Source organism: Hyperoodon ampullatus, assembly GCF_949752795.1.
Source record: "Hyperoodon ampullatus genome assembly, chromosome: 8".
Lineage (NCBI taxonomy): Eukaryota > Metazoa > Chordata > Mammalia > Artiodactyla > Ziphiidae > Hyperoodon > Hyperoodon ampullatus.
In genome coordinates this window covers 19,024,670-19,049,095 of record NC_136921.1, presented here as the reverse complement: position 1 = coordinate 19,049,095, position 24,426 = coordinate 19,024,670, and the positions used below count along the sequence as shown (strand labels likewise).

Below are 24,426 nucleotides of genomic sequence, written 5' to 3'. Positions count from 1 at the left end.
TCTGTGTTCTTTTAAGCCACTAAATTTGTAGTGATCTGTTACGGCAGTAACAGAAAACTAACCAGAAACAGTGACCAAAGGTGAGGTGGTGTCTGGGAAGAAGAAAACCCTTTTCTATCATTCCTGATGTAGTCTGCCTCATCCAGGAAATACTTGGCTTCAGTACAATTTAGAATATTTATGCTGGTCATTCTTTAGATCCAGTATGTTTGACAAAAAATACATTCCTGAGTTTCTACACTAGTTTTGTCTTGGAGTAGAATATATTCTGGGTTGAGCAGTTAGAATAGTGTTAACGTAGTGTGTCCCCTAGAAAAATGTGTTGAATGAAAAAATGAATGTGATCAAGACAGGCTCTGAAGGGGATTGCAATCATTTGATTTTAAAGTGCTGTTTAACACATATTCCCAAGGCTTGCTGACCTTAATGTCTTTTTGTTTCTAGTTTATGACGGTCATAGCTCTATAGGTAACAATACCAAGCTGTATATTTTGTTACTAGTGATATAGCTAAATCACTAAGTCAAAAAATGCATAAAATCTTAATAGGAGAAATCATTATTGAATGATCAAACTAGTTCAAACTAAGAATACAAATACTTTTCAGTATATATCAAAAAAAACTTATTTGACAAAAAAGTTTCTTAATGGCTGTTGGTCAAGGCAGCATCAAGAAACTTTAATGCAAATTCTACCAAATGATTTATCATAAAGGGGTTTTGTTCATTTTTTTTCCCTGCAAACAAATGTGGTTACATTAACACTGAGCATGTAACAAACTGGTTTGCCTGGATGTTTAAACGTTATCAACATAAAACTAAAACATATTGGGCTTCCCTGGTGGCGCAGTGGTTGAGAGTCCGCCTGCCGATGCAGGGGACATGGGTTCGTGCCACGGTCCGGGAAGATCCCACGTGCTGCGGAGCGGCAGGGCCTGTGAGCCATGGCTGCTGAGCCCGCGCATCCGGAGCCTGTGCTCCGCAACGGGAGAGGCCACGACAGTGAGAGGCCCATGAACCGCAAAAAAAAACCCCAAAAAACAAAAAACTAAAACATATTTATCTCAAGATCTATTCCTAGTCCAAATGTATCTATACTAAGGCTGGAAGACAGAATAAGAATAAAACCAAAATGTATCTGTAAAGTAATAAAAATAATTTGATTGTTTTTATGCTGGAAGTATGTTTCTTATTAATACGGCACATCATCTTTCTGATCTGCTACTGCTTGGACATTCTTAAGAATATCTGTTTCAGGCTCTCATCAGTGAGCTCTATGGAAATGAAGTCCAAGAATAAAGTCAAGAGTTGCAAATTCAGGATGGGACTGTACAATAAAGTCTGGAACATCCAGCATCCTTTGTGTAATGTATTGAATGACTCTCATTGGCTAACCTGATTGGAATTTTTGTCATTGGCACGGAATCGTCAACAGGAACAACTGCATTAAGTACTGACTTCTCTTCTGGGGAGGAAGGTGTATTGACTGTTTCAGGTGTAAGGCTTCCAAGTTTTTGCTTTCTCTACTAAAAGCCTTGAACCTTATTTTAGGTTGTATGTATTCTTGATCTTGATGATCCTCCATATCCAAATTCACTTGGCCATTCTGAACCAGTTGCAGAAGCGCCAGAGGAATTTCTTTTCCAATCTTCTGTCAGCAATAATGCCACTTTAAAGGATTTCTAATATTAGTTGCTGAATTTCAGGTATACATGCAAAGAGAGTCACCCTTCCCTTAACAGACTCAAGAAACTGAGCATTTGTTGGGTTCGTTGTAAGGTCTCAATTCTCCATCATCTAAACTGAAACTGTTGCTTCACAGTTTAAGCAGAATCTGATATCTTGAAGCTGATTTTCTCCACTGATGCATTCAGATCGCTTACAAAAGGAATGACCCAATCTGTATCCTCCACCTGTAGATGACTTAGATTTGTCATCACCCGAAGCTCCTGAGGCTTAATTCAGAGGGACAGTCGCATGTTCCCTTGCCTCTTTGAAAAGTTCATTCACAATTTTCCCAGTAGAAGGTCGAATTATATGTAATCCACTGTACCCATGTTCACTTGAATAGAACCTTACTATGGAATGAAGTGGTGGTCAGCACCTCAAACAAGTGAACATCTCCCCAATAGTGGGAAAACATTTGGGGTGGCATTTGTGGGCTTTTTTGCTGTACGCTGGCCTCTCACTGTTGTGGCCTCTCCCGTTGCGGAGCACAGGCTCCGGACGCGCAGTCTCAGCGGCCATGGCTCACAGGCCCAGCCGCTCCGCGGCACGTGGGATCCTCCTGGACCGGGGCACGAACCCATGTCCCCTGCATCGGCAGGCGGACTTTCAACCACTGCACCAGCACAGAAGCCCTCACTTCTTTTTCTTGGGCTCCTTTTCCTTGGTACTGATCTATCCTCTTTTATTATTTATTTCAGAGAAAGTCTGTAGGTGATAAACTTTGAGTCTCCCACTACAGAAAAAGTCCTTTTATTTTTGCCTTGAATGATGGTTGGGCTGTGTATGTAATTCTAGAGTCAAAGTAATTTTTCCTATGAATTTTGAAAATTTCTCTCCCTTTGCTTCTTGTATCCAGTTTTTCAATGAGACTTAACATCTATATGATTCTCATACCTTTGTAGTTCATCTTTTTTTTTTTTTCCCTCATTGGAAGTTTTCAAGATTTCCTCCTTACCATGGCATCTGAAATTGCATCACACTAGATCTCATGTTAGTTTGAAAAAGGGATCCTAACTGGCATTTGGTGGGCCCTTTCAAACTGAAGATTCATGTTTTTCTTCAATTCTAGGATATTTCATTCTTTATTTGAGTATAACTTCCTCTCATATTCTTTCTATTTTCTTCTTCAGAACTTTATTATTAGCTGATATTGAAAGTGTTAGATCGATCCTCTGTGTATCTTAGCTTTTAAAAAAATAAAATACTTTGCATATTTGGTGTTGTGCTATGTGATAGAAAAACATATTTACTCAGTACTCCGGGTCACACATGTACCCTTTAGCTGTGCTTATTCTGATCATTCTTGTGAGGATTTTGTTGCTTCAGAATCATGTTCAATTTTTCAGTTGATTTAAAAAAATCAGTGTGATATCATTTTCCACCCAAGAATTCTACAGTTATTCTAAAGTCTTGCTCTGTGATCTGTTTCACTGCATGAAAGCTCCTCTATGCATTGATATCTCTTTTAAGATGTTGACTTTCTTCCAATGTTTGGTAATTATTGGTTGGAAGCTCATTCTTTACCACAGATTCCAGTCTGATTGTTTGTATCCTCCTTGGCAAAAGGGGTATGAGATAATGTCATGGTGTGCATCAAAAGCTTGTCAGTTACTGTTGGCAGGGGGATATGCTGTGAGGTAGGGTGTTCTGGCAGCTCATCTTCTGCAAACAGGTGCTCCCTTTACCTCCTATGTGTCACCAGTCACCAGGAACACTGTCCTTTCTCTCCATCTAATGATCTTATATCCACTGCTCCTACCTGAAGGCAGATAATCCTGCTGGAATTTCTTGGCCCCAGGAGACAAGAAGGGGGAGTGTGTGTGGAATGGCTGACACGCTGTGGCATGCTGAAAAATCAGTGTGCTGTTGATGGCTCCTGAGCCCAGGGCCTCTCAGGATCCGCCCTCTCTGGGCACGGAGTGCTCCTGGGGCTGTTTTCAACTCCTATGGCAGTCTACTGCTATGCACATTTTGAGCTGTGGTTTTCTTCTCTGACCAATTTGCACCTGCCATCCTTCTTTCAGGGATTCCTCATGATTTCTGGCCCACCACGGGCTCTCCTTGTTGTCCAGGATGATTATGAATTTATTTACTTATTTTTATATGTTTTCTGTTATTTCTAACCATTTGGGATGGGAGGTAGAGGCTGCAGCATGTATTCAGTTTGCAGTTTTGGACAGGAACCATCTCCCATAGCACTGTCTCTACCATAACATGCATCATGTTTGTGATAGACAGCATAATGGCCCCTTCCCCCAAAGATGTCTATGTCCTAATCCCCAGAATCTGGGCAAATGTTATACCTACACTCTAAATTTACACAATGTTATATGTCAAATTTATTTAGTTAAAAATGTTATGTTATATGGCAAGGGAGAATTGAGATTGTGGATGGAATTAAAGTTGTTAATCAACTGACCTGAGAATAGGATGATTACCTCGGATTATCCAGGTGGGCCCAGTGTAATCACAAGGGTACTTTGGGCTTCCCTGGTGGCGCAGTGGTTGAGAGTCCGCCTGCTGATGCAGGGGACACAGGTTCGTGCCCTGGTCCGGGAAGATCCCACATGCTGCGGAGCGGCTGGGCCCGTGAGCCATGGCTGCTGAGCCTGCGCGTCCGGAGCCTGTGCTCCGCAACGGGAGAGGCCACAACGGTGAGAGGCCCGCGTACCGCAAAAAAACAAAACAAAACAAAAAAACAAAAAACAAGGGTACTTAAATGGGGAAGATGGCGGCAGAGTCAGTGTCAGAGTGATGTGATGTGAGAAAGACTGTCAGTCACTGCTGGCTGTGAAGATGGAAGGGTCCATGAGCCAGAGAAGCAGGCAGCCTCTTGAAGCTGGAAAAGACAAGAAAACAGATTCTCCCCTGGAGCCTCCTGAAAGTAACAAAGCCCCGCCGACACCTTAATATTTAGCCCAGTGAGATCTAGTTTGGACTTCTGATCTTCAGAACTATAAGATAATAAATACGTGTTGTTTCAAGCAACTGTTTGGTGTAATTTGTTACAGAAGCAATAGGAAGCAAATACAATGCTGAGATGTGATTACTGGAGTCTCTCTTCCACCACACTGCCAGCTCTTGAGAACAAGAGCCATACTGTTGTCGCCGGTATTTACCCGGAATCCAGCACAGGATCTCGCACGTAGTCAGTGCTCAGTAAATATTGGTTGAACGAATGAAAGAATGAAAGACTGCTCTGAATTGGAGGTTCTACAGAGGCTCTGAGATTCCAAGGCGGGCTCTGCCTTTCCCCTTCCCCTGGTTCTGGAGACCCTAATCCCTCTGATCTCGCTTGTCTCTTGTTTTCACTTAGCAGGTTTTATTGCTATTCCATTTGCAGCTTCTTCCCTTGCTGTGGACCATTTCTCTCGTCTCTTCAGCCCTGCGTGTAGGCAGAATTGAGATGGAAGACACTTGGCACATAAGTACCTGACTTTACCGACAGGCCTTCCCTGGGTTATGCCTGAAACAGTGAGTTTTTCTTCCTCTCCGAGATTCTGCCTGCTTTCTTCTCTTCTCCATAGCTGCCTCCATTCACATTTCCAGTCAGGCTTTTGCTGTTTTCCCACCAGCTTGAATGGGGAATGTAGTTTTCATCTCATCTTTTCCTTTCTGTGTTCTGAATTAAGCACAAGGCCAATCTTTCTTATAGCTCTTCTTAACCCCCTTCTCAGATGATTCCATGGGTTTCCAGGCTGGATAATGAAAAGAATTAAAGGCACCCTCAGGTGACCTCAGGTTTTCTAAAAAGCCACTCAGGGAATCCCTCAATGTATTTTGTGCAGAACTGCAAATTCCTCTTGGGCTGGGTGACCATAGCTGCTGCTGGGTCACTGAAATATCGTTATTTTGTGGCTTTTCAGCCAGCCATTCTCAGGCTCTGCCTTCTCTGATTTCGCACTGAACTCGGCTTCTGACTCTCCAGCTTTCCCTCTGTGCGCCTCACATTCAGTCTCTCCTGGAACCAGGCAGGATGCTTGGTCACGGTCCAAAGCAGAGTTCTCATGCCAGATCTCCTCCAGTACTGCTTATTTGTCCCATATGTTTGATTTTGGTGACTCGATCAATGCCTAGACCAGTCCTTTGTGGCTCAGTCTGGCAGCAGAGCCAAGAGACATGGTATGTGGTTACTAACATAGAAAGCACGGCCTCTGACCACTCAGTCCTGGGACTGAGGGGGCCAGGTGCACAGACAAACTAGTGCAAACTCTTTTACCAAAATCTATTTCTGGAGGTAATATATGCACCTCTTCATTCCCTTCCATTGTGCCCCCCTCCCCTGCTGCCTTCCTGATCCATGAAGATACCTAGTTGAGGAAACAAAGAAATCATCCAATTTCACCCTCCCTACCCACAATGCAATTTCAAGTGTGAAATTTTCATTATGGAGGAATCCTTCGGTTTCGGTTATCCGATCTGCTGCAGGAGTCTGTAGCACCAGAGTGGTGAGGTCCAGATCAGAGACAATGGCTCATGTCCTAAAGATGAACTTCTGTTCCCCCACGGGCAACAGTCCAGGGGATTGCACGCTCCAAGGCAGCAGAAACAAGCAAGCTTTGGACCAGGATGCTGAAGTTTGTATTCTCCGGTAGCTGATTTTGTCATTCTTGTATGAAGATACCCTCTCTTTCCTTCTCTCCATTCCTGCTGCCTAAGTTATAACCAGCACACCTTCCCTTACCCCTTTGGTAACAAGCATTTTGCAGATGCTACCCCAGGGAACTTAGGGGTGGCAGGGAAGCTACCAGTGGCAGCCGCTTACAACTCATTTTCCTCCTCACACAATAACATGGGGCTGAAACCTGATGCATATTTCTGATTTTAGGTGGAGTGTTATTCCTGCGGAATAAAACTCAGAGGCGTTCTTGTAAATTAAGAGCATGATGTCATGGCATTTCTTTGAGGAACATATTTTCATTCATGGTAACATGAAATTATGCAGTAGCAAGCCCTGCATATTATATTACTTTCTAAGGCCAATTTTTTTTGAAATGGCATTGCATGCCTTTTTAATAAAGATAATAATTCTTTAAGAGGTGAATTTGAAATTCGAACTTTAAAGAGTCCTTAGATTTAATTTTTAAAACAATGTTTAGCTCTTTAATCCTCCTGGAATTTAATGTGTGTGGTGTAAGGGAAGGAACTTAGTTTTTTTCAGATGGACAGCTAGTTGTCCCAAAACTATTGAACTCACTTTTTTTTTATACCATTAAAATAAATTTTATCATGGATAGTAAAAAAAAAAAATCCCCATGTAATCTTGGTTGTTTCTGTCAATATTTGTCTATCTCTTTGTCAGTATCATGCTGCTTTGGTTACAATGGCTTTATAGAACATTTTGTTATCTGGTAGGGCAAGTCCCCTCTAAGTGCCTCTTATTCTTTTTTTTCCCTCCAAGTTTCTTGGCAGTGCTCATATGTTTAGTCTTCCAGAGGAATTTAAGAATCAACTTGTCAAGTTCCAAAATCTTCCCATTGAAATTCTGATGGAAATTGCATTAAATTGACATCATTATCATACTGAATCTTCTCATCAGGAACATGTTATCTTTCAATTACTTAGGTCATTTCTAATGTCCTTAAAGTTCTCCAGTTTTCTTCATATATATATATGGCATATTTCTCAAAATGTTCTAGGTTCTCTCTTTTTCTGTTATGGTGAACGGATAATTTTTTTCCCTTTCAGACTTTAAGTTTTTGCAAAGGTTTTGTTTTAGTCCAGGTCCTTATGGTAGCACTTTACAGAAATACACTCAAACTAACTTAGGGGAAAAAAAAAGGGGTGGGGTGGGGAGAATTCTTTGGAAGGTGGCCAAGGCCTCCCCTGCAGGCCAAGGGCAGAAAGGGGAGTGGGCCTCACACAGGGCTGGAAAAAAGAACTGCTTGGTCTCTTCTTGTTGCTTCTCTCAGGAGATGGTTTCCTCTTCCTCTGTAGTTCAGCTTTCTTTGCTGCTCTTTGTTGCCCTTTTACATTCAAGGGGATGCAGAACAAATATGGCTATAGGAGCTACCCACATGAATGGTGAAAAATGATGTGGGCTGGAGAGGCACCCCTGAAATTGATTTCAAAGCACTACAATGTCAGAAACATCAAAAGAATCTGTCTCTTCTTGTCTAAAAAGGATAGAACTAGCAGGAACAGTATGGGAGAACCCGCCCTCCCGGGTTCCAGGGGATTGATAAACAGGGACTGACAATCATCACCCTTATGGGATTAATAATTCAACAAAAATATATTGAAACCTACTGTAGAGCACAGGGAATTCTACTCAATGCCCTGTGGTGACCTAAATGAGAAGGAAATCCAAAAAAGAGGGGATATATGTACAGGTATAGCTGACTCACTTTGCTGTACAGGGTAAACTAACACAATATTGTAAAGCAACTATACTCCAATTAAAAAATATATATATATATATATATCGAGGTCCTACTTTTACTTCATATTTGTATACTGCTTCGCTGATCATGACGTGCTTCCTCGTAGTCCCTTTCACTGCCTTTTAGGCTCTGGGCTCAGACCACACAAAGTATGCCATAGTCGCCAAACTGTGTGCTTTAGTGGCATAACTTGCCATTTCAAATAATTTGTCTTCAGAAAAGAAGATCCTTCAAATTTTGCAACTTGGGATAAAGATGACTATGACCTTATTCCTTATTCCTACTCTCAACTGGCTTACGATTCATTTTGAAAATAAATCAGAAAATTGGGCACGACATTAAAAAAACCCAACCAACCAACCAACCAAACAAACCCTCCTTGAAAACAAGAAATTCTGTTAAGAGACATTATTCTTAATCTAATACTGTAGTCGATGTCTGTTATTTGACCGGGAGCCAGGTGAAAGCTACAACGGGAACTTGGCAGTCTCAGCAATATCGGTTACTAATTGAACGACCTTCCCAAGTAACCTAAGCTTTGTGAATCCGTTTTCTCATTTTCAAACCCGAAACAATAACAACTTTTAAATTCAGGTGTTAGAAAACAAAGTAAAAACAACAACAACAACAACAAAAAACAAAGGACGAGGTGCACGTGGAGGGCTAACAATCGCTGATGAGAGAGCCCGATATTGATGAAGGAAAAAAGAAAAGCGAGTCTGGAGCGAGATTAAGTAAAAACTGTCAAAAGAAACCCCAGAAATGGCACCTCCGCCAGCTCCAGCTCTTTCACACAGATGTAAGAAAAAGTCCCTCCATGGCGGACACGCTCTCCTTTAATTGAAAAAGGAGTGTTCATTTTGGACGAGTCTTTTTCTTACTAACAGAAAATTCCTTTTCTCTAAACTTTGCTTCCCCGCCCAGTCTGCAAACAAGGAGTCAGATTTTCCTCACTGGCTCAGAGGAGTACCGCCGAGCCCAGCGGGCGTCTCAGGACGTGCGGAGCCCATAACTGGGCGCGGCCGACGGAGGCCCAACTTGCAGCAGTGGTCTGGGCTCAAGCAGCTGCCACCGCAGAAGGCCCGCCCCCGAAAGAACCAGCGGGCACCGCCCCCATCCGACACGTTCGCACGACTTAGGGCGTGGTTTCCGGCAGCGGAGGCCTGCTTTACGGCCGTCCCTCCCGCGCGCCTTTCTTCCGGGGCGGGACTTCCTGTTCATAATTGATAGACGTCGGGCTGCAGAGCTGGTGGCAGGATTATACAGGAAGGTCAGTCTGGCAGGCCAGCCCTTATGCTCCTTGAAAGGGCACCAAGGAGGAGCTCTTACTCGCCCTCTTTTTTGTTTTTTTTCTCTCCGCGAGGCCTCGGTTTGCGCGGACGTCTTGGACTTTTGGCACTACCACCCACCTGAAGCTCTTCCGCTTCCTCTTTGCTCAGGCTCCGCCCCCAGCGTCCTGTGGCCATGACTACCGCCCCGCGGGACTCCCTGGTGTGGAAGCTCGCTGGGCTGCTGCGTGAGTCTGGTGAGTAGACTTCCGGTTGGGCTGGGGCGAGATGGGGTACTTCCTACCTTCCAGAGACACGCCCCGTAAGAGTCATGGGGTTACAGCTCTTTAGGGTTACGAGGGTTTGGGTGTCGAAGAATTCATTCCTTTACTCCTCTGGGGTTTGTTCGCTCTGTTGTCCTTTGTCTTTGACAGTCTAGACCTTAGCCATCCTTCGAGGCCAAACTCCAGTGCCACTTCCTTCATGCGTTCTCTGATACTCTCAGAGGGAAGTGTTGGTTACTTGGCCGTAAGCCCCTTGAGACCAAGGACTGGTCATAATCATCGTTCTGTGGCAAAGCACTAAGTTTAGCATAATTAAAAGCACGAGATTTGAAGTCAGACCCACCTGGGTTGGAATCCCAACTCTTTCAAACTTGACCAAATTGTTTAAGTTTTCTGAGCCTTAGTTTTCCTCACCAGCAGAACGACATAATGATTGCACTTATCTCAAAGGTTGCTATGGGGATTAATTTTAATTCACATAAAGCATTTAGAACAACGATTGCATACATAGTAAGTGCTCAAAATTGGTAGTAATTATTATAATTTCTTTCCTCGGAGCCTGGGCACCGTGGAGCCATAGTCGTTGTTCAGTAATAGATGGCATTAGTTGTGGTAGAACAAGTCCTGGCTTTGAGATCAGATGGGCAACTTCCTACCAGCTGTATGATCTCAATCGAGATTCTTCTTTGAAGTCCAATTTCCTTATTTGTAAGAGAGTGTTAACAGTGCTTCTTAGGAGATTCTGATGACATTTAAATGAAGTAACATATGTCTGGCACATATTACTCAACGTTAGCTGCCTTCCATCACTCTGCACTCCTATTGATGGTATCTGTGGAATCTCTATAGCATTTTTACTTTCTGGCTTGTAGTATTAACTGTGCACATGTCTTATCTTCGCTTGTAGACTGGGAGGCTCTTTGAGGGTGGGGAGAGTCCTTGAACCTTGTCTGTATCTATCCTCAGTGTTTAGTACATAGAAAATCCTTCATACAAGGTTGTAGGATTTGATAATTTATTCAGCAGAAATCTGACTTGGTTCCAGGGGTTAGGGCTCATGGTGTGTGTGGGTGTGCGCGTGCACGCGTGCACATGCAGGGACGTAAGTGACTAAAGAGGTAGCAGGAGGGAGAGTGTTGCAGTGATGGAATAGATTTGTATTTTGATTGTAGTGGTGGTTACAGGAATCTACATGTAGCAAAATAGCATAGATCTATATATACACATTGTACCAATGCCAATTTCCTGGTTTTAATATTGTACTCCATATAAAATATAACCATTGGGGATTACACTTTAAAGGTATGAGGGACCTGTCTGTACTATTTCTGCAAAATCCTTCTAGTCAATCCTTATTTTTTCAAAAAACTTAAAAAAAATTATCTTTGCCTATCTTGTAGTTGTACTTTTTTAGTTGCAGTAATGAATACCAAAGATGCCCTCAAGGATGAGAGTCTCATTGGAGAAAGCAGTTTTAACATGGAGAGCAATAACAAAACCTTAGTGCTATAGAGTGGTTATTTCCATGACACGCATTTTAGTGTTGTTTGAAAGTTTCTGTAAGTGCACATGTTACTTTTGCAATCAGAAAAAAAATACAGATAAAAGCAATCAACTTTAATGTAAAATGAGTGATTATGGGGAAAAGTTCAGCAGTGTTGTGTGTTGAGAAGGCTTCCTGGAGAGAAGGTACATCTCAAGCTGGGCGGAGTGGAAGGGGGTGTGTCACAAAATGAGGAAGCTGGGAACCAAGTCGACTGTATTTCCAGCACTGTGAGTAGGCCTGGCTCTTTTGAGCAGAAGATGAAGGAAAATTTAGAAAAGTTGGAGTCTTGTAGCGAAGCAGTCTGCTATATCAGGCTGAAAAGTTAGGAGTTTCTGAAGATAGAGGAGAGCCGTTGAAGACTTTTGAGCAAGGAAGAGGTAAAAAATTTGATCCTGTAGTGGAGGATCGACAGTATGAGTTGGAGTGGGTGTATCCTGGGGTCACAAGTCTTAGAATAAAAGGAAAGAGCCTTTTCTTATGTGCTCCTCCTGTCTGCCCCTCTCCCTGCAGGGGATGTGGTCCTGTCTGGCTGTAGCACCCTGAGCCTGCTCACTGCCACACTGCAGCAGCTGAACCACGTATTTGAGCTGCACCTGGGGCCATGGGGCCCTGGCCAGACAGGCTTTGTGGCTCTGCCTTCTCACCCCGCTGACACCCCCGTCATCCTCCAGCTTCAGTTCCTCTTCGATGTGCTGCAGAAAACGCTTTCACTCAAGGTTCTGGGGTGGGAATGGGGTAGGATATACAAAAAGCCCAAAAGAGCAGTGGAGGCAGGGCTGGGGGTACGGCATGAGTGCACGAAGTCTGCAGGGCCCAGATTCAGATGAGATGAGAGCTGTGCTTGGCCGTGCTAGGGAAGAGAGGCCAAGGAAAGGGACATGTGCTGGACCTCAGTGACCTGAGTGTTTTTTTTTTTTTTTTTAGCTGGTCCATGTCCCAGGTCTTGGCCTCCCAGGGCCCATCAAAATCTTTCCATTCAAGTCCCTTCGGCAGTTGGAGGTATGGGGTGTTGGGGGATGTCGGTGCACAAAACCCAGCTTGAGCAGCCATTTGGGGCAGAGAAAGAGATGTGGCCTCTTTTGGTGGGGTGTGGGGGGCAGACCTGAGTGTGCTGGTTGCTCTGCAGTGATGTGCCACCCACTCTCTTCCACTTAATGCTGCCCTGAACCATAGGTGGCTTCGTCATCTTTTCCTGCCTCCCTGTTGGGAGGCGGGGATGAGACCTCTTGTCTTCTGTGAAGCTCAGTCTTCCTCCCTCCCTCCCTTCCCTTGGCCCAGCTCCGAGGTGTCCCCCTCCACTGCCTCCATGGCCTCCGTGCCATCTATTCCCAGCTGGAGACCCTGATTTGCAGCAGGAGCCTCCAGGCATTAGAGGTGAGGAGGGTGAGGGGTGAACGTGGATGCCTTGTCCTGAGGGACGTGGAGGACCAAGCTCTGGGATTCCCCCTTCTCTGCAGCCTTCCCTGCCTCCTGCCTCCCACCTCCCTCTGGACCCAGTGTCCTTGCTCTCTCTGCTGTGTTCCCGCAGCACCCTGTGCCTGTCCATATGTTTACAGTCACACCTAGCATATTGTATGCAATATCCTCATGTCTGCCTCCCCGCTCTGCCCACAGTGAACTCCTTGGGGACAGGGCCCTGGGCTTTCTTTAAGTCTTCATCTCCGGACCAAGCTCAGTGTATAAAGAGTGAATGAACGGCCAGCTGATAGAGCGTGGTCTTGGCATGGTAGGGAGGGGAGAGTGGAGGTAACAGCACCTGCCTGCCTGCGCAGGAGCTCCTTTCAGCCTGCGGTGGTGACCTCTGCTCCGCCCTGCCCTGGCTGGCTCTGCTGTCTGCCGACTTCAGCTACAACACTCTGACTGCCTTAGACAGCTCCCTGGTGAGTGAGCCTCAGAAGGGGCTTTGGGGAACGGGGAACGACAGGGATGGGTCCTTAGGGAGGAGGGCCAGTTGGCTGCCTGGGGGCGTCGCATTTTCCACTTGCTTTTCCCATCCCCCCTCAGCGTCTCTTGTCAGCTCTGCGCTTCTTGAACCTGAGCCACAATCAGGTCCAGGACTGTGAGGGTTTCCTGATGGTGAGTAGGAACAGCCTGGCTGAGCGGGTGCCACTGGGGCCGCTGATTGTTCTGCTCTGACCCTCTCTCCTGACTCCTTTTGCTCCCACCTTGCCCCCGCCCCCAGGCCCCTAACCCCCTCGGAGCCACATTCTGGGAGGTGGTGCTGTTTAGAGGCACAGATGCCAGCATAAGACAAAGCAGTGTTCAGATCTCAACTCCTAACCCTCAAATTAGACAAATTAGTTAGTCTCTCAGTTTTTTTATCTGTAAAGTGCACATCCTAGGAGTACCTACTTTCATAGTATTAAAATGATTGTGAACGGTATCTGATGTTACTTAGCCCAGTGCCTAGCTCAGAAAAGGGTAGCTTTCGTGGTGAGGATGAAGAACACTTCTCCCATGTCTCCCTGTCAGAGATAAAGCTGGATACTAGTTAAAATGGTAATAGACTATTTGTGATATTTAATTAGTAGTAAAACTATTTTAATCAGTAATAAGCTATTCAGCGTGAACTGAACTCAAGTTTGATTTGTGCATCGGTGGGCGTTTTCCACGGAGAGTGAGCTAGTGGGAAGCGGGACGGTGGGGGGCTTGAACAGATTCTCTCCTTGACCAAACTCTAGGGGGGTTCCTAGAGTCAGGGAAGCGGAAATTTACGAAAAGCAGGAAACGGGCATTGGACTGTGTGAAACCTGTCTGGTTTGCTAACTGGCACTTTTCAAAGTCCCATGGAGGCTGGGAGACCTGGGCGCTATCTTCAGGCGTTGTCTGGAGCAAACTAAATCCTTCTGGCAGCCTTGAGTTTTTCTGGGCAGCAGTGTAAGGGGGCTGGAGTTGTCATTCTGGAGCTATCAGAAACTGGTAGATTTGTGCAAGCCTTAATGTGGGGGGAGGTGGGGGGATGAAATCATTTGTGCCGACAGTCTTCAGTCTTTATAGGCCAAGGCTGAGGCCTAGTCGAGAAGAGGGTTCAGAGGAGCCTGACCAGAGTTGGGTCAAGGAGAGAATCTTCCTCCCCCCGACCCCTTCCCAGGACTTGTCTGAGCTCTGCCATCTGGACATCTCCTATAACCATCTGCGTCTGGTGCCGAGAATGGGACCCTCGGGGGCTGCTCTGGGGACCCTGATACTGCGAGGCAATGAGCTCCAGAGCCTGCACGGTGAGTGGGGGAGATGGAGGGGCCAGGCTGCAGGGGAGGGCGGGGCACACGTGGAGGGGAGCGGCGGCAGTGTGAGAGTCAGGGCGGCCTGGGACCCGTGTGCCCCCAGAGCCTCTCATGCGGCCTTCGGGCAGGCCTTTCTGCCGAGGCCTCCGCCCCCTGCCCCCCACCCCCTCCACCCTTGCTCACCTGCATGCCCCTCCTCCCCTCTCACCCCTGCCCCAGGCCTGGAGCAGCTGCGGAACCTGCGGCACCTGGATGTGGCCTACAACCTGCTGGAAAGACACAGGGAGCTGTCGCCGCTGTGGCTGCTGGCTGAGCTCCGCAAGGTGAGGGCCCAGGAGCTAGCTTTGCACCCCTCCTTCCTTCCCTCCCTCCCCCCCATGCTGAGTCGCTCAGCATCCCTCCTCACACAGGGGCGCCCAAGGCCTGCCTCAGCCTCCTCTTCCTGTCCCCAGCTCTGCCTGGAGGGGAACCCTTTGTGGTTCCACCCTGAGCACCGAGCGGCCACCGCCCGGTGCTTGTCACCCCGTGCCAGGGACGCTGCTGCTGGGGTGAGTGGCCTTCCCTTTCCTGCCCAGGCCTCCCCAGCCCCTGCACCCTCTTGCCTCCCCACCCCCATCCCTAGGCCAGGGACCAAGGCCTCGGACCCCCTGCGTATCATGCTCTTCCCCCTCGCCGACCCTGCTGGTGCTTACAGGGCTGGGAGGACCCCTAGCCCTGGCTTGGGGCTCCCCAGGGCGTGTGCTCCCCACCGACACTACCCTCCCCTTTTATCTTCACTCAGTTCCTTCTTGACGGGAAGGCCTTGTCACTGACTGATTTTCAGGTTCGTGTGGTGGGAATGATGGCCGGATCGATTTGGGGGGATGTGAAGGGAGGGCACTGGCTGAGGGAAAGAGAGGGCTGTGCGGGAGGGGACCGCCTGCTCAGCTGGCGAGCGGGTCCCGTCTCTCAGCGAGCTCGGGCGGGACAGAGGTGCTCCCTGGCTCCGACTTCTTTCTCCTTCCTGTTGCCCCACGCCAGACCTCCCCATCCTCAGGCCTTGGCCCCATGGCCCCACCTCTGCCCTGGCCGGTGGGGAGTACCACGGAAACCTCCGGCGGCCCTGACTGGAGTGACAGCCCCTCGTCGGGGGGCGTTGTGGCCCAGCCCCCGGTTCGTAAGGTTAAGGTAAATGGTGTCCTAGGCTGCCTCGTGCCCGGGGTTGGGTGCCTCAATGGCGGCTCTGGTTGGCCGATGCACTGGGAGTAACTAAGGACTTATCCTTGCCTGTGGGTGGGTATTTGGGGCAGGTTGGGTGGCAGGCCCCTGGCTTTCATAGAATGTGCTCCCTCTACCCAACCTCAGAGCCGAGTCCGTGTGAGGCGGGCGAGTATCTCGGAACCCAGTGATACGGACCCGGAGCCCCGGACTCTGGACCCCGCCCCGGCTGGTGAGTTAGCCCACCGCCAGCCCCCCTGCCCCCGTCCAGTGCGCTCCAGTCTTCTGGCCGGGAGGACGTGTATTTTTGGTGGGGTGGAGCACTGTGAGAGGCCTCGTGGTCCTTCCTCTTTCCTTTTAGTCTGGGGAAAGGAGAAGAGACGGCTCCTGGGCAGCACTTCCCAGAGGGTTTTTCAAAGGACACTGTTTTTGTTGGATGTCAGAAGTCAGGTGATGAAAGGATTCCGAGGCCTGATCAGTCTGGGAAAAGCTGTGTTAAACGAGAGTTAAGTAGTTTCTTCAGGCCGTCTCAGGACCTTAAATGTGCTGCTCGGTCTGTCCGGTCTCCCAAAGCAGCAGGTGCTGCGCGCTTCTGAGTCGCACGTGACCACAGTGTCCCACAGAAGGCCCTTTGGGACGTGCTCCCTCTGACCTGGCTCTCCCCCTGCCGTCGCAGCCCCTTTTACTTCACCCTGAGGGGCACGCTCAGAAGAGGCCGGGGCCGCCGGGCACTGTGGCGGTCTGGGCTCGCTAAGCTGCGCTCCCCCGCCTGCCCAGGGCGGTTTGTGCAGCAGCACCGGGAGCTGGAGCTCATGAACAACTTCCGGGACCGCTTTGGCCGTGACTGGCTGCAGTACAGGAATCACCCGCAGGCCTCCGGGACCCCTGCCCTCAGCACCCTGCGTCCGGGCGCCCCGAGCCCAGAGACTGTGTGCAGCCCTCCGCCCCCTGAGACAGAGTCTGCACAGGATGAGGCAGAGGAGGTCGGGGTGGAGCCGGAGCCGCGGGAGGAAGAGGAGGGAGGGGAAGAGGACGAGGAGGAGGGGCGGCAGCCAAGCGGAGTGGAGGGTGAGTGCTCGGTGGGCGCGGAGGCTGGGGCCGGTGGTGCGGCGCGTCTGGGAGGTAGGAGACCCCAGGTGCGGGGTGGCTGGCCCCTTTGGGATGGACGGCCACCCCACAGGGCGCAGAGTCTTGGCTGCCTGTCTCTCCTTACAGGGTCCCTCTCTTGGTCTCTCCTCAGTGGAGCTCTGCCGCCCCATGTTGGTGTGTCCCCTGGAGGGGCCCGAGGGCTTGCGGGGCAGGGAATGCTTTCTCTGGGTCACTGCTGGCCACCTGTTTGAGGTGGAGCTCCAAGCAGCTCGAACCCTGGAACGGCTTGAGCTCCAGAGTCTGGAGGCAGCTGAGATAGAGGCTGAGACCCAGACCCAGAGTGAGCCGGTGCCCGAGGTGAGCGATGGGAGCCGGGCTTCTGGAAGCGGTGCTGGGCTTCCTCGGGAGCCGACTCTGACAGCACGGCGTCGGGTGCCAGGCACTGGGCGGCGTGCTTCCCACACTCTCTCTCTGAGCTTAGAGCCTCGGAGGGGCGCTGAGCGGGGCAAGGTGGGCGCCAGGCGGCTTGGGAGGCTGGGCTGAGGAGCGGAGCTTCTGGGCTGGAGCACGGCGGTCAGCAAAAGCATTCTGACGGAGTCCAGAGCTTTGTTTTCCTCCACGCTCTCAGTATAACCCTCATGCCTCCGACCCCCTCTTCCCGCGCAGGGCTCAGATCCACGCCCTGGGGGCCCCGTCCTTGTTCTCCGCTTCTCCTACATCTGCCCCGAGCGGCAGTTGCGTCGCTATGTGGTGCTGGAGCCAGATGCCCAGGCCGCTGTCCAGGTGACGGGGCCTGGTGTGGGGCCCAGGAGGCTGCGGGAAGTTGGAAGCCCGAGGGCTGGTGTCCTGCTCACAGCGCTGTTTGGCCCCCCGCCCTGTTTCAGGAGCTGCTGGCTGCGTTGACCCCAGCAGCCACCTTGGGGAAACATCAGCTTGGGGAGGCGAGGGACCCACCCGGCAGCAGGCTCCAGTGTCTGCGCTGTGGCCACGAGTTCAAGCCAGAGGAGCCCAGGTCGGGACTGGACGGTGAGGAAGGCTGGAGGCCTCTGTTCCAGAAGACAGGTACCAGCCCTGCCCTTGACCTCCCTACCCACGCGCCTCCTGCCGCTTCAGGGAAAATGGTTTTGAGGTGGGAGTGGGAAGGGGGAGCCCTAGGGCAGAAAGGAGCGGGGACCAACTTTTCTGCCTGGAGGAAAAATTAAAACCAAACTAAAGAAAGAAAGAAAAGAAGAAATTACATCCTTTTTTCTCCCTTAAAGTCAGGAAATACAGTCTCTGTAACTGCTTAAACATACCCATTAATTTTTCATGACTTGGAGCCTTTCCCTCCTTCTTTTGACTAATAATGTCAGAAACTACATAAAACCTACTGAGTCCCCACTGCAGTGCTGGGTTGCCTGGCTGCTGAGTAGGATGCTGTGGGAGTTGGCCTAGACGGTCCTTCCCTGACTGACCTTGTGAGCTACTTGATACCGAGTAGTGCCTCGTGGCATCTCTTCACATCCTGTTCGCTAAGACGAGAGGTTTTTCCATTACAGACCGGTCAAAAAGCCATGTCTTTGAAGACACTGAAGAAGAAAGAAATATGCTTGGTAACACCTGCGTTGAAATGTATGATTTTTATTAGTCACTTTTCCCTTCGTGGCAGCAGCTGGAACAGGGGTTTAAATTTTATTCAGAAAATTGAGCCCTCTCCATCCCCCACCCTGAATTTGCCCTGGCAGCCGCAGGCCCCCAAGGCCCGGCAGCACAGTGTGTGCAACAGAAAGAGCCCCACGCTGTCCCCGACCTGTCTGTACACCGTGGGTCACGTGGCCCTGGGGGTCCTTTCGGTGGTGGCATTCGTCATGAACATTCCTGTGTGCTCCATTCTCCTTTGATTTGAGCCTCAGTCACCTCGTCTGAGCAAAGAAGAGAACGGACTTGCCCCATGACGTTAGGAGGTTTAAAAGTGACAAAACGGCACCAGGCACAGTTGCCTGGCACAGAACCAAGGACCTCCACAAATGGTAGCTGCCGCTATGACCCTCCAGCCATGTGGTCTTGGGCAGGGTCCGTCAGTCATTTGATCTTTGCTTTCCTCACTTGCACAATGGGCTCAGGAGAGTTTTGATACGTCAAAGGGTCTAGCACATCCCCAGTGCGTTGTAGCTGCTCAAAGAATGTTTCCTGTCTCATCGCTGATCTGTGTCCTGGAATCTTGACCCGATTCCATTCCTCGTCCTGACCACCCTCTAAGATAGATACCGTCATCATCCCCATCTCACAGATGAGGCACCGGGCACAGAGTGCTTAGGTGACTTGTCAGAGTTGCTTAGATGACAGCCTTCAAGTAATGGAGCCTGGAATCGGACCCTTATCTGTTGATTTGGGGCTTTCAGACATCAAGTACATGCCCAGCCCAAGGCTGTGGGAGGGGCCCAGAGCAGGGCCTGGCTGAGTTTGGCCCTCTCTGAGACAGCCTGAGATGAGAAGGCAGGGTGTATTGAGGTTGTGGGCCGAGGCTCCGGGCTTGCTCATCCCTCGCTGGGGCGGGGAAAGATTGGTCAGCACCCGCTCCTGCAGAGGGCATCAGGTGGGTTGGGAGCGCCGGAGCTAGCGTGTGAAGCTGAAGATGGGGGAGTGCGGAGGGAGTGCTGTGAGCCCAGCGAGGGGGTGTGGTGCTGTGTGTGTGATTCACGGGACTGTGCCCATCCTCCTTCCAGAATCGCCTGCTGTGTGTCCAAACTGTGGTAGTGATCACGTGGTTCTCCTGTCCCCTGGAACCCCCAGTGGGAAACGGAGACAGGGAGAGCAATCGCCGGCCCCCTCGCAGTCCCCGAGCCCCATCCATGGCCCTCCTGGCCGCAGTGCCTACAGCACCAGGGCCGGCAGTGCCCCATCTCAGGCACCGGCCTCCCGTGACCGCCACAGTTGGAGCCTCAGCCCCCGTGAGTCTAGGCGAACAGAGATGGAGGGGGGTGTTCAGGGGAGGGGCGCTGGAGCCAGGGTGGCGGGGGCAGGCTGACGGCCCACCACTTGCCCCCAGCCCCTGAGCGCTGTGGACTCCGCTCTGTGGACCACCGACTCCGGCTCTTCCTGGACGTTGAGGTGTTCACCGATGCCCAAGAGGAGTTCCAGTGCTGCCTCAAGGTCTGTGCCAGCCTGGCTCTGCCCTGTGCCCCCAACTGACCAGGGTGCCCGCCTGTTTCCACCACAGTGAAGTGTGTCCAGGCAGTTGCGCTGGAGCCTCCAGGTCTGGCTTCTGGTTTAAACTCCGGCAGCTGCTCTCAGTGTGGCTGCGAACATGTTTCTTGGTATTTGAGTCTCCGTTGTCTCCCCTCTACCACAGGGAGGATACTGCCTCCCTCACGGGGTGTGGAGCACATGTGAGAGCCGTTGTCTGCAGGCTGCCTGGTGCAGCCCCTGGAGCTTAGTAAATGGGGTCTCCGGCCATTATTGTATATCCGCCACACCATCAGACCCTCTCTGTGGAGCTCTGAGCAGTTGCAGGACACTAAGGATCTGGAGTACATCGGTCTTGCCCTCCATCTTCTCTTCTGGTGCGAGGAACAGCCAGTCATGACGCGGTGTGGAATCAGGCTCAGGCCATAGAGGGGCATCTGATCCAGCCTGTGTGGGCCAGGGAAGCTTCCCCTTTGGTGATGGCTAAACCAAGTCTTGAAGGATGAGTTACAGAGGAGGGAGGAAAAGAATGTCCTAGGAAGAGGAAGCAGCAAATGCATGGAGGCCTGAGAGAGTAGCTAGTGGGGAGAACTGGCCGTGATTGGGACAGCCACGGGGTGGGGGTCCTGAGGAGTCTGAACAGGCAGGCGGGGGTCATTCAGGAGCATTGTCCTGTGTCGGCCACGGAGTTTGGACTTGAACCTGAGTCTTGCGGGAGCCACTGCAGGCCTTGGAAACAGGGGAGCGGCAATTGGTTTTTTGTTTGGGCGCAGTTGTCCTGTCAGAGGGTGGATTGGAGGGGGGCGAGATGACAGACAGGGAGGCCTGCTGAGAGCCTGCCGCGGGTCTGAGTGCAGGCGGGGCTGTGGGATAGAGAGCAAGGCCGATGGAGAGCCTGGGATGGAAGTGCAGTGTCACAGGTAGCTCAGCCCTCAGCCTGGCAGCCGCCTCTCTAGTTCTCTCTGTTTCACATCAACTTCCTCTTTCCCTTAGGTGCCACTGGTGTTGGCAGGGCACCCTGGGGAGTTTCTGTGTCTCGCGGTTGTGTCTGACCACAGGCTCTACGTGTTGAAGGTGACAGGGGAGATCCGGTGAGTGAGCGGGGCCACGGCCAGGGAGGGGTCCGTCCGTCTGCTCTCGCTCATTCCTGCCGCTCTGCCCTCACTGTCTCCACAGCGGGCCTCCGGCTGGCTGGCTGCAGCCGACCCTGGCCATTCCCCTGCAGGATCTGAGCAGCATAGAGCTGGGCCTGGCAGGACAGAGCCTGCGGCTGGAGTGGGCGGCCGGGGCAGGTGTCTGTGTCCTGCTGCCCCGAGATGCCAGGCACTGCCGGGCCTTCCTGGAGGAGCTTACGGGTGAGAGAGGGAAGGGGGAGGAGGGAGGGTGGGGTGGGGGCCAAGGGCCACAGCGCCAGCTCTGGTGCCCGCAGCGGAGACAGCCGGGTAACGGGACCCATCCCTCTTGGAAGTTCCGCAGTGCGGAGGATGGGAAGGTGATGCAAGGTTGGGGTGGAAGAGATGGAGTCTTTGAGGGCTCCCTGTCCCTGGCTGGCTCTGTCCAGATGTCTTGCAGTCTCTTCCCCCAACCCGGAGGAGCAGCGTCAGCGCCACGGAGGAGGAGGTGACCCCGAAGCATCGGCTCTGGTGAGTCGATAAGGAGGCTGAGGCCCAGATGGCCGCTCCTGGAGCGCAGGCCCTCTCTGCACAAGCCCCCGCTTGGGCCCTGAGCGCCCATGCCTCCTGACCCGAGCCTGGCCTTCTCCCCACCCTACCCCGTTGTGGTACTTCCCATCCCCTGGCTGACCACTCCTTCCTGGGCCTGCCACCTTCTCCCCAGGCCGTTGCTAGAGACAGACCCTTCCTTGGATCCTCTCCGGTTCTTCTATCTTCGGGCATTCCTGGTTGAAGGTGAGGCCACCGCCCCGGCCCCCCAGCCCCCCAGTGCCTCTCCGTGCCTTTGTAGCAATTCTCAGTGCTGGGATGTGGACTTCCCACCCAAATAACAGCCTCGGTGTTCCCGGCCCCTCTGGGAGGGGCCAGGAGGTGCCCTGGGGTGTCCGTGGCTCAGAGACCTTTGCTTCTGGGCCCAGATCGTCTGGGGTCTGCTCCACCTCTTCCTTGTGGTGAAGATGAGAGCCGGTCCTTTCCAACAGCGAGGTGGGGTGGTCGGGCAGGTCCCCTTTGCCTTGGGCCTCAGCGGTCTTGGAGGCTGGAGATCCCTGGCGTTTGGGAAAGGGGTGGCCTTGGCCCCCAGAGGCACAGGCCGCATTGTAGCTGCCTCAGTGTGGTCACTCCTCTTCTGAGCAGCGCTGGGACGCTGCCCGGGGGATCTGGGCTCTTCCATGGCCTTTTCCTCCGGGCCTCACCCTGCCTCTTTCCTTCCAGGGCCTTCTACCTGCCCTGTGTCCCTGTTGCTGACTCTGTCCACCCTGTACCTGTTAGAGGAGGACCCTATAGGGTCCCAGGCAGAGCCCCCTCTTCCGGCGTCATCAGGCGAAGCCTCTGAGAAGGCCCCACCCCCCGGGCCAGGCCCTTCAGTGCACGTCAGGGAGCAGCAGCCACTCAGCAGCCTGAGCTCCGTGCTGCTCTACCGCGTGGCCCCGGAGCACCTGCGGCTGGTCTTCTACGACGAGGTGTGGGAGCGTGTGAGAGGAAGAGGGGCAGTGTGTGTGTGTGTGTGTGTGTGTGTGTGTGTCGGGCTGTATGGAACTTAGCACGGGCAGTCAGGGTAGGGGGGAACACAGAGGATTAGGGTGCAGGGAACCGGGAGGCTGTCACAGGGGGTTTGGACAATAGGGAGGGAGGCAGTTGTAGGCAGCGGAAACACCCAGGACTTGAAGCCCAGCCTTGTGTTAGCTGGGAGGCCCTACTGAAGCACCCGGCTACTTGGGGTTCGTGTCTGATGGGGCCCGTGTGCCAGCCGTGTGATCTTTACAGCCTCCACGTGAGGAGGTACTACGATTATTAGTCCAGTTACAGTTGAGGACACTGAGGCTTGTCCTGGGATGTTAACCAACATGCCCAGGTCACAAGGGGCAGAGCCAGGACTGAAGCCCAGGCAGTTCCTTGGAATTGACTCCAGAACTGATGATATTCTGGAAACAGGGAGGATTAAAGAAACCAGGTGGTAAATGCGAAAGCCCTTTTGGGGCCTTCAGTCAAGGCTGATTGGGTTCCGTTTAAAAAACTCAGAGTCAGGATCTTTTATGGGGAGTGACACAGGCTTGGGGATGAGAAAAGGCCGTGAACCAGGGAGGAGCAGTGGGTCCTCCTGAGGCCTTCCCTGCCTCCGCTGCTCTGGTGTGGGCCTTGTGAGTCTCACCTCACTGCTGGTTGTCTGCCAGGTGTCCCGGCTGGAGAGCTTCTGGGCACTCCATGTTGTGTGTCCGGAGCAGCTGACGGCCCTGCTGGCCTGGATCCGGGAGCCCTGGGAGGAGTTGTTTTCCATCGGACTCCGAACTGTGACCCAAGAGGCTCTAGACCTTGTCCAGTGAGGCTGCCATGCTGGCCCCGCCCCCGGCCTCAGGAGCCACGGCTACAGATGTTCTCTCTCCAGACTCTGGCTGCGGACTTCTCTGGCCTTTGGGCACTGGTCAGCAAGGCCCCAAATGACCCACAGCTCAGGGGCAGGGTGAGAGGACTGGTCCTGCCTCCAGATGACCTGGCCCGAGGGAACGGGCTGAGTGGTCAGAAGGAATGCTTCTCCTGCACTTTTTCTCAGGTATCAATAAAGTTGTTTCCATTCCGGAGGCCATGGGTGCAGTTGGATGTGTCACTCGTGAGGCCTGCTATTCCCCTGCTACTTCTAACAGAAACTGCCCCGCCCATGGCTCTTCCCCAATGGACAGGCCAAGCAGCCTTGTTTGAACTGTGAGACCCCATCTTCCAACCCTGCTTTTTGCCCCCGCTGATGGGATCCAGTAGGACTCCTACCCATGGGCACCAGTCCTCAGCCAGCAGCACCTGTCATGAGGCCTGGTGTGGAAATCACTGCCTAACAGCTGGGACAGTTACATTGTCACTCTCCTGAGTTTCAGCTGGGAACTAACGAGACTCTTAGGCCATTGGCAGTGGGAGCTGAATACGAGTATGACTGGGGAGCGGGTGCGTGGAGCCGGGCTGTGGAGGGAGGGCAGGCATCTGGTGGTTTCCGTTCCTGCCTTCTTGTCAGTACTGCCTCACTCAGCCCAGGGGTGTGGTTGGGTTGACCCCACTCCTTTCCCTGTGTCTCTGTGGCTGTGGTGATCGGTTCAGGAATTCCCATGTGGCCTGGTTTGGCCTGCCGAGGCCCAGTCCTGACCTTTTGCTGGAACAGCTGAGAAAGAGGCAAGTTTCCCCCAGGAGGGCTGCTGAGAGGATGAGCCTGCAGCTGCTGGCCCTGAGGGGAGGTGGAACCATGCCGAGACAGGCAGAGCTGAGAGGTGGGACGAGCAAGGCCAAGTCTGGGTGGTGTCCTTGGGTCCAGTGTGACCGCAGGCAGATAGCCCTGGAATTTTAGGTTATGTGAGCCAAAGGGGACCCCCTCCTTTTTTCTGTTCGGCTTAA

The 24,426-nt window shown here is 51.6% G+C and overlaps 1 protein-coding gene and 1 pseudogene across 2 annotated transcripts; one reads left to right on the top strand and one right to left on the bottom strand.

Moving 5' to 3' along the window:
• Positions 1-1,314: 1,314 nt before the first annotated feature.
• LOC307057457 (UBX domain-containing protein 2B-like) lies at positions 1,315-9,575 on the bottom strand (annotated as a pseudogene). Its single transcript has 4 exons — positions 9,512-9,575; positions 9,080-9,322; positions 1,727-2,076; positions 1,315-1,637 (listed from the first exon to the last, which is right to left on the bottom strand). The product of its transcript is annotated as a UBX domain-containing protein 2B-like (transcript).
• STK11IP (serine/threonine kinase 11 interacting protein) lies at positions 9,574-23,631 on the top strand (the record flags this gene model as incomplete). The annotated part of the gene is made up of 24 exons (XM_079709968.1): positions 9,574-9,634; positions 11,718-11,923; positions 12,132-12,206; positions 12,486-12,581; positions 12,980-13,087; positions 13,212-13,283; positions 14,299-14,425; positions 14,651-14,754; positions 14,884-14,979; positions 15,213-15,254; positions 15,452-15,598; positions 15,776-15,860; positions 16,406-16,696; positions 16,869-17,074; positions 17,384-17,500; positions 17,602-17,779; positions 19,423-19,647; positions 19,746-19,849; positions 20,876-20,973; positions 21,059-21,237; positions 21,444-21,525; positions 21,719-21,789; positions 22,267-22,514; positions 23,226-23,631. The coding sequence occupies 24 exons, from the start codon at positions 9,574-9,576 to the stop codon at positions 23,373-23,375; spliced, it is 3,168 nt and encodes a 1,055-aa protein (XP_079566094.1). The 3' UTR covers positions 23,376-23,631.
• Between the last annotated feature and the right edge of the window lie 795 nt (positions 23,632-24,426).